Source organism: Argentina silus (assembly GCF_951799395.1).
Source record: "Argentina silus genome assembly, chromosome: 19".
Lineage (NCBI taxonomy): Eukaryota > Metazoa > Chordata > Actinopteri > Argentiniformes > Argentinidae > Argentina > Argentina silus.
The window spans coordinates 946,439-956,438 of NC_139673.1; the positions used below are offsets into that span (position 1 = coordinate 946,439).

The 10,000-nt window shown below is 52.4% G+C and overlaps 1 protein-coding gene across 1 annotated transcript in view; it reads right to left on the reverse strand.

The window, feature by feature from the left end:
• nav2a (neuron navigator 2a) overlaps positions 1 to 10,000 on the reverse strand; it is a gene marked incomplete at its 5' end in the record, with an annotated part of 61,889 nt that overhangs the window by 30,177 nt on the left and 21,712 nt on the right. The window contains 5 exon segments of the mRNA XM_083690811.1: positions 1,900 to 2,076; positions 4,045 to 4,470; positions 5,706 to 5,814; positions 5,931 to 6,043; positions 6,546 to 7,818. Of these exon segments, the coding sequence (XP_083546937.1) occupies positions 1,900 to 2,076; positions 4,045 to 4,470; positions 5,706 to 5,814; positions 5,931 to 6,043; positions 6,546 to 7,818 (2,098 nt within the window).

Sequence of the window (10,000 nt, forward strand, 5' to 3'; positions counted from 1 at the left end):
ACACACACACAATGGTAAAGGAGACACTGGGCTGTACACAGAGTGACAGGTCACCTGACAGGCAGAAGAGAGATGGAGGGATGGAGAAGACAGATGAGGAGAGGAGGAGGAGGAGGAGGAGGAGGAGTCCCAGACACAGGGGATGAAAGGAGCCGTTCTCTCCTCCTCGGCTGGACGTCTGGTTCCAGACACGACTCACTGACAACACCGCAAGAAATCGGCCGTTCACTTTAACTCATAACAGAAAACGCCATCTGAAATGACGATTCTACCAGTGCCTGGGAGGTGAGGAAGAGGAGGGCTGGGCAGAGAGGAAGAGTGTGAGGAGGAGACTCCTTCGTGGACAGCTGAGAAGAGCGAGTCCCACAGGAGGAGGAGGTGTAATCTCATAAGACTTGTCCTCCACTCTTCTCCCTCTTCAAGGAAGCATCTATCATTCTGTAACAACCTCACCACCTTCCACCACATGTTTACTTTACTGACCAACAGGCACAACACACAGGTGTCTCTGCTCTGACAGGTTCACACTGGGCAGGATGTCTCCTGTGACATTAACGGAGAGGACTGACAACTGACAACTGACAACTGACAAAAGTACCATGAGAGAAGAGTAGCGTTTGTCTGCAACTGACGGTCAGTGAAGGTCACAGAGAAGGAGAGGTCACAGAGAAGGAGAGGTCCCAGAGAAGGAGAGGTCACAGAGAAGGAGAGGTCCCAGAGAAGGAGAGGTCCCAGAGAAGGGGATGTCAGATAATCAGATAATCTTCACCTGACAATCTCCACCTTACTGAATGAACCCCGCAGAGCAACAGACAAGGACAGAAAACAGACATAAAGAAAATGTCTGGTTCTTCAAGTTTAAACCGTCAGCGAACAAACATGTCTAGCAGTAACACGTTAAAGGACTGGGGGTGACGTCAGATCGTCTTTACTGAACCCCACAGAGGAACAGATCATAACACAAAACTGGTTTGGATTAAGAACTCAAAACAGACATGAAGAAACTATTTCTGGTTCCTGGAGTTGAAGCGGTCTTTAGACGGTTGGACATACCTCTCTGCCTCGAACATCTAAACAACGTCCCAATCCACAACAAGCTGGTCCAGGTGGTGACAGAATCTCCAACAGAAGGGTTCCAAATCTACCAGTCAGATCAGTGTGTGTGTGTGTGTGTGTGTGTGTGTGTGTGTGTGTGTGTGTGTGTGTGTGTGTGTGTGTGTGTGTGTATTGTAGTAACTGCGTGCTGAAGTGAGCTGAAGTATTTCATAACAGAATGTGTCAATATGTGTACAATGTGTGTGCACAGGCATGTGAGTGTGTGTGTGTGTGTGTGTGTGTGTGTGTGCGTGCGTGTGTGTGTCGTAGTCTGTGTGTGTGTGTGTGCTGGTATGCAGCCTCTCTTTAGCAGCACATGTTTTCTCTCTCTCTCTCTCTCTCTCTCTCTCTGTCTCTCTGTCTCTCTCTCTCTCAGGGTTGGGTCTGTCTGCCTGCCTGCCTGCCTGCTTGCTAAAGAGCACAAGGTGGAGAGGGAAAAGAGGAGGAGGTTGGGTTTGGGAGGAGGGGGAGAGAAGGGGGAAGAGAGAACATCATACCCCCGAGCCAGTCAGAGGGAGAGGTGAGGGAGGAGCGGGGGGAGAGGGGGGGAGAGGGGAGGGGGGGTGGATGTCTCCAGGGACCAGAGAAGCCGAAGGGAAGGAGCTTGCCTCTCCCGCCTGGCGATCAGGACACACACACACACACACACACACACCATCAACACATACTCTGGCTAGAGACCAAAACAGCTCCCTCTTCCTCTAAGTGGAGCTTTGTTCCCAGGAAGTCAATTCACAACCAAGAGTATAAAACTAGGAGAGTCAACTCCTGACTACTACAGGAGAGGCCTGCAGGTCCACTGACCCCTCCTCCTCCAGAGTGAACCCAGGAGAGGCCTGCAGGTCCACTGACCCCTCCTCCTCCAGAGTGAACCCAGGAGAGGCCTGCAGGTCCACTGACCCCTCCTCCTCCAGAGTGAACCCAGGAGAGGCCTGCAGGTCCACTGACCCCTCCTCCTCCAGAGTAAACCCAGGAGAGATGCTGGAATATGAGGAATGGTAAGAATGGTAACCACTCAAGGCCTGAGGGGGTGGGGGGGGGGTAAAATGGTTAACCCACAGGGGGACTCCGCCCACCACACACACACACACACACCCCAAGGCTACGGGCCTAATCTAGTCACTCGCCTATTTGAATAACGGCTAATTTCGCCCGCCATCAATCACCTTGTCCCCTGGGCCAACACACACACACACACACGCACACACACACACACACACACACACACACACACACACACACACACACACACACACACACACACACACACACACACACACACACACACACACACACACACACACACACACACACACACACACACACTGTATCCAGCAAGTACTGCAACTGTCTTGATGCTTTGAGAATCTCTCCTTTATCCACTGCTACTGTATGACATCATCATCATCACCATCATCATCATCATGTCTCTTTCACGTGACCAGGCTGAGGAACATGGGCTGTGATGATCACCCATCTCCCCCTCTCCCTCCCCCCATCTCCCTCTCTCCCTCCCCCCATCTCCCTCTCTCCCTCCCCCATCTCCCTCCATCTCCCTCTCTCCCTCCCCCCATCTCCCTCTCTCCCTCCCCCATCTCCCTCTCTCCCTCTCTCCCTCCCCCCATCTCCCTCTCTCCCTCCCCCCATCTCCCTCTCTCCCTCCCCCCATCTCCCTCTCTCCCTCTCCCTCTCTCCCTCCCCCCATCTCCCTCCCCCCATCTCTTGCTCTACATTGACATTTAGCAGATGCTTTCATCTAAAGGGACTTACAACAAGTACATTGGTATAAAGTAAGTGAATCATCCAACAGCCATCAGAAGGAAACATCTAAGCTAGGGGGTGAAGAGGTCTTTAGGAGGGTGTATCTCTCTCTACCTCCCCCTCCCTCCCTCCCCCCCCCCTCCCTCTCTACCTCCCTCCCTCCCTCCCTCCCTCCTTCCTCCCGTGTATCTCTGTGTATATTCATATGATGATTATCACAGCGAAGGGTGAGATGACAGTCTGACAGCCCAGGTATGTAGGGAGCCTGTTTCAACACACACACTGACTACAGCTAGCAAACACACACACACTCTCACACACACACACACACACACAGACACAGACACACACACACACAGTGTGCCAAGAAAACATTCCCTACACCATTCCACCACCTCCACCATGAGAAGGTGTACAGGTGTTCCACCACCATGAGAAGGTGTACAGGTGTTCCTCCACCATGAGAAGGTGTACAGGTGTTCCTCCACCTCCACCATGAGAAGGTGTACAGGTGTTCCTCCACCTCCACCATGAGAAGGTGTACAGGTGTTCCTCCACCATGAGAAGGTGTACAGGTGTTCCTCCACCATGAGAAGGTGTACAGGTGTTCCTCCACCTCCACCATGAGAAGGTGTACAGGTGTTCCTCCACCTCCACCATGAGAAGGTGTACAGATGTTCCTCCACCATGAGAAGGTGTACAGATGTTCCTCCACCATGAGAAGGTGTACAGGTGTTCCTCCACCATGAGAAGGTGTACAGGTGTTCCTAATAAAGTGTTTTGTGAGTGTACATTACAGCACCATGCCTACTCAACATTAGCATGTAGCACACTACTGCAGGGTTGGGAGATTACATAGACTCTGTCCCCCTCTAGTGGCCATTCAGCAGAAACACATCTCGTGGCTGCTGACTCAGCATTGGCCTCCATCTTTTATTGCAAACCAAAGCTTTGTGTCTGACCGTTGGTTGTGTCATCTGGACGCCAGGGGAGGCTGGTGGAGGTAGAAATCGGAGGACGGGCTCATTGTAATGGATGGAATGGAATGGTATCAAACACGTTCCTCATTTCGTTCCATGCATTACAGTGAGCCCGTCCTCCGATTTCTACCTCCGCCAGCCTCCCTGTGGTTGTATCATATGGACCATTCTATTTTAGGGAAGTACAGTTCAACCAATCCAAACTCACCCGCTGGCGACATCATCAGTGCGCGCCACGTTCTTGCTCAGTACGTCACCGTCACTCATGTACCCCGTCACTTCCATGGCGATGGCCTCCAGGTCCATGTCCTCCGCCCCCCCCCTGTCCCCCCCCCCCAGGTCCCCGCCCAGGGCCCCGCCCCCCCGGCCCGCCAGCTGCCTCCGCAGGGGGCCGGGGTACAGGTAGCGTCCCGCCTGGCCGCCCCCCCCTCCTCCCCCCCCTCCCCCTGCCACGCGCCCCCCGTAGCCGTTCCCCAGGGAGGGGGCGTCGCCCGCCTGCAGGCGGGGGCTGGACTGGCCCAGACGCCACGACGACAGGGCGGGGCGGGAGGAGGTAAGGCTGAGGATGCTCCGCCCCCCGCCGCTGCTGCTGATCTCCGTGGTGACGTTGCCGTCGAAGGTTGTTTCCAAGGTGCTGTGGAGGGGAGGGGGTGGAGGGGGGTGGGGGGAGGGGAGGGAGAGAGGAGGGGGAGAGGTTAGCTGAGGTTAGCTGGAGGCATAAGACTACAAACTATGTTTATTTGATTTTATTGAACCTTTATTAATAGCTAGTCTTATTGAGATTAGATCTGTTTTATGAGAGAGATCTGGTGAGAGACAGCAGCCAAGGAAAACAATGTCTCAGACTAATCTACAGACAGACAGACAGACAGACAGGCAGGCAGGCAGACAGGCAGGCAGGCAGACAGGCAGGCAGGCAGACAGGCAGGCAGACAGAGAGACAGATAGACAGGCAGGCAGGCAGACAGGCAGGCAGACAGACATGCAGACAGGCAGGCAGACAGGCAGGCAGGCAGGCAGACAGGCAGACAGACAGTGAGACAGACAGAAAGTGAGACAGACAGACAGGCAGGCAGACAGACAGACAGTAGCTAAGCATTATTAGACCAGACCAGACTAGACGATATGTCAGACTCAGAGCAGCGATCCTGAGAGTGAGCAGGCAGAGCCAGAGACTGAGTCAGGAGACCCACATAAAGCATCAAAGACCAAACCACGGTTCTGGTCCACCCAACCCCCCCATCACACACACGCTCTCTCAGCTGGGTGGAGGGGGCAGACACACACACACACACACACACACACACACACACACACACACACACACACACACACACACAGTCGACTAGGTTTGGACAATGACACCTTCCATTAAACTTCAGTCACTGTCTCAAAGCCCAGAGCTGGTCACTGCTTTCTAGATTCCTCTCTGAGGAGCTTTTTATTTAATTTGATTAATTATTTTTTCAACTCTTGTAGGAACTTTAATAAAACAGTAGAGCTCAAATTAATATCTCTCTCCTAGATTAACGGGACATAGTTTAATCTGTGTTTAATTCAATAGTTTAATCTTAATCCCACTGACTGTTTATATGGCAGAGGTCAATGTGTCGTCTGCAACACTGTTTAGTTATAGGAGGTTTTACTGACGATGACTGATGTGTAGTTGATTCACTGACTTAGACAAACACACTTTTTGTAAGTCGCTTTGGATAAAAGAGTCTGCTAAATGATTTGAACATTGGCTGTAACATCAGAGACAGTTACACCAAACGGCCACTGGGTGGCACTGTTGCACTGCTGGGGCAGCTCTCACTCAGGTTCCACCCAGGACCGGTCCACTTCACACCCAGACGCAGGGGTTCCTACCTGTGTGTGACCTGGGTCCCCCGTAAGCTAGACATGGTCTCTTCCAGGTTCTGCCGCAGGTCTGCAATGTTTTTGACGGTGCGTAGCCGCCTGGTCTCTGGGTCTTCCCCTACGAACATGGAACCGATAAGATTCACCGATCAAATCCAGAATCAGACATAATTAATCTATCGTCCATCTCTGGGATCCGCTGGCTCCTCCAGACAGGAGTAGTCGATGGCCTACCTGACAGGTCCTCCATGGACGTCTGGCTGGTCTTGCTGAACGGGACGTTGTCTCCGCCCCTTCCTCCCAACCCCGACTCCGTTGTCATGGCACTGTCCACGTCCGTCTGAGACCTGGGCGGGGAGGAGACAAGACGGGGTGAAACAGAGCTGACGCAGGGCAGAGGGTCGGGGTCGGTTCCCCCCTCTCTGAGGAGCAGAGATGGTACTGTCCGGGTGGTAATAGGCTTTGACAGGTGAGTGGCAGGAGAGGAAGCTACTAAGTGATGGGGGGAGGGGGGGGGGGGGGGGGGAGTGATTCTATGAGGACATTCCTGGCTAACAGTTTACAGATGGTGTGTCAAGTGTCAGATTGATTGATGACTTTCAGACAGACCCCTGACACAAGAGTTATGACAACGTCATAATCAACAACTGATGTGTTTGTTTATGGAAAAAAACACACTTCAACTCGGGTGTTATTAGACTGTTATCAGAGTGTTATATGGGTGTTATATGAGTGTTATTAGAGTGTTATTAGAGTGTTACATGGGTGTTATATGAGTGTTATTAGAGTGTTATTAGAGTGTTATATAGGTGTTATTAGAGTGTTATATGAGTGTTATATGAGTGTTACCTGTACATGAAAGGGGCAACGGTAGCCGTGTTGGGGTGGTTGTACTGCTGCTGGGGCTGAGGTAGCTGGACACTGACTGTGTTGCTGGCTGTGCTCTGTGTAGCGCCCCCTCCCGCCACCGGGGCGGCGCTGTGGGCCTGGGGGGCCTTGCCCTCTGTAGAGGCCAGGCTGGAGGTAGAGCTAGAGTACCTGCTGTCTCTGTCCCTGTCTCTGTCCAGGGGGCCGCGGAGGAGGAGACCCCCCCCCAGCCTCATGCTCCGGGGCCGGTCCCCGGCCTCCTTCCCCCCAGCGGAGGGCCCCTTCCCCCCCCCCGCCCCGGGGGCCTTGGCCCCTGGCTTTGGTATGCCGCTGTGCGCAGGGGTGGAGGAGCTCTCCTTCTTGGCTGCTTTACCGCCCTTGGGGATGAAACTGGCAATCTTGGAGGTCCTCTTATTGGAGGATTCCGTTTCCATTGAAACGGCCGCGGGAACCTCCTCCTTAGGCTCCTCCCCCCTGAGTTCAGACCTGTCGGAGGCCGAGACTCGCTTGCCCGCCTCCTTCGCCCTGTCCTTCTCCTTCTCCTTCTCCTTCTCCTTCCCCCTCTCCTTCTCCTCCTTCTTCTCCACGCCCTTCCCAGAGCTCTTCTTGGCTGTGAGCGCTCGGCTGAACGTGCGTTGGGCGATGCCCCTCAGGGCGATCTTGGGGCTGCTGGTTGTCGTGGCGACGGCGGGGACGGAGGAGGAGGAGGAGGAGGGGGGCGCGGCGCCGTGGGCCGTCCCGTTACCGGTCCCGTTGGCCCCGGGCCGGGCATTCCCATCGGCCTCCGCCAGAGGGTCTGTGTTGGACCCAGCCTCGGCCTTTGCACCTCCCCCAGTCCCGGGCTGCCGGGTAGAGCCGTCCACCGCGGGCCCCCCTCCGCTGGAGGAAGAGGACTTGGAGCTGCCTTTGCTGTTGAACAGTTTGAGCTTCTCCAGCATGGACTTCTGGGGGACGGCTTTAGGGGGCGTGTCCGTGGGCGGAGGCGCCTTGGAGGAAGAGTCCTTGTCCTGTTTGATTGACAGCATGGAGGAGGAGGAGGAGGAAGAGTGTTTGGAGCTGAGGGACTTGCTCCTCCAGGGTTTGCTGCTGGAGTTGGGCTGAGGGATGGCCGAGGAAGAGGAGAAGGAGGAGGAAGAGGAGGAGGGGACGGGCGCGGAGGTAGAGGAGACGCTGGAGGAGGTGCTGATGGTTGCCAGGGACGATGGAGCATGCTCAGTCATCACCGAAGGCTGTGAGGTAACGCCCTCTGAGGATTCTACATAAGGAGGGAGAGGAGAGGAGAGGAAGAAAAGAGGAGAGGAGGGGAGAGGAGAGGAGAGGAGAGGAGAGGAGAGGAGAGGAGAGGAAGAAAAGAGGAGAGGAGGGGAGAGGAGAGGAGAGGAGAGAAGAGGAGAGGAGAGGAGAGGAAGAAAAGAGGAGAGGAGGGGAGAGGAGAGGAGAGGAGAGGAGAGGAGAGGAGAGGAGAGGAGAGGAGAGGAGAGGAGAGGAGAGGAGAGGAAGAGTGGGGGATGGAGAGGAGAGGAGAGGAGAGGAGAAGGGATGGAAAGAGAAGGAAAGCGTGAGGAAAGAGGGAAAAGAGGAAGAAAAGAAAGTAGGAGAGGAGAGGATGAAAGAGGAGAGAAAGCAGAGGAGGTTAGAGAGTGAGAATCCTAATTGACCACACACTGAGTGTCCTTATAGGGTGCTGTGCAACAGAGAGCTCTCCCGGTCGGGCTGTGTTGATACAGCTAAAACGTGTCATAACTTCTACACACAGACGTGCCGCACAGCAGCACACAACTACCATAAACCCTTTAATACTAACAATCAGAGGAGCCTTCACAAGCTGTTTATAAAAACAATGAAGAGAGACGCTTTAAAGTCTGGCCAGGGCATCAGAGTCAGGAACCAGCGCCGTCGCTGACGGGACTTGTGAGGTTTGGTCTTATATGGACTGGGTCTGGACTGGGTCTGGGCTCGGCAGAATCACGCAGACACACAGAGAAAAGACTTACTCAGCTGCTCCACGTTGAAATGATATCTTCAGAGGGCTAGCTTAAACACGACAAGATGTAACAGAAGGAGCTTCAACTCAACCAAACACTGCCCAGCAACACTCTACATCATGTGTATGCAAACATTGCTGAGGCTTACAAAGCCATTCTCCTCCCCCACCTGGGACAGTCTGATCACCTCCCATTATTCCTACTCCCCAAGTGCACACCACTCATCAAACGTGTGAAACCAACGGTGAGGACAGCCAGAGTCTGGCCAGAGGGAGCGGACTCTACACTACAGCACCAGGTTCAACACACTGACTGGACTCTACACTACAGCACCAGTTTCAACGCACTGACTGGACTCTACACTACAACACCAGGTTCAACACGCTGACTAGGGTATGTTCGCCACTCAGGCCACCCTGGACTCTCACACGGACACAACAGTGTCACCACCCACAAACAGATAAGAACTTTCCCCAACCAGAAGCCTTGGAGGAGCAGTGAGGTCCGCTTACTGCTGAAGGCACGCGACACCGCTTTTAGATCTGTACATGACTTGCACTCACCCCCATCATCATGAAGTGCTTCGAGAGGTTGGTCCTGGCTCACCTTAAAGACCGCCTTCCCCCCACACTGGATCCCCACTGGATCTCATGCATATTCACTTATTATATTCATTTATTTATACTCACTGTAATACCTCATACTGTAATACCTCATACTGTAATACCTCATACTGTAATACTGTAATACCTCATACTGTAATACCTCATACTGTAATACTGTAATACCTCATACTGTAATACCTCATACTGTAATACTGTAATACCTCATACTGTAATACTGTAATACCTCATACTGTAATACCTCATACTGTAATACTGTAATACCTCATACTGTAATACCTCATACTGTAATACCTCATACTGTAATACTGTAATACCTCATACTGTAATACCTCATACTGTAATACTGTAATACCTCATACTGTAATACCTCATACTGTAATACCTCATACTGTAATACCTCATACTGTAATACCTCCTACTGTAATACCTCCTACTGTAATACCTCATACTGTAATACTGTAATACCTCATACTGTAATACCTCATACTGTAATACCTCATACTGTAATACCTCCTACTGTAATACCTCATACTGTAATACCTCCTACTGTAATACCTCCTACTGTAATACCTCATACTGTAATACCTCATACTGTAATACCTCCTACTGTAATACCTCATACTGTAATACCTCCTACTGTAATACCTCATACTGTAATACTGTAATACCTCATACTGTAATACCTCATACTGTAATACCTCATACTGTAATACCTCATACTGTAATACCTCCTACTGTAATACCTCATACTGTAATACCTCCTACTGTAATACCTCATACTGTAATACTGTAATACCTCATACTGTAATACCTCATACTGTAATAC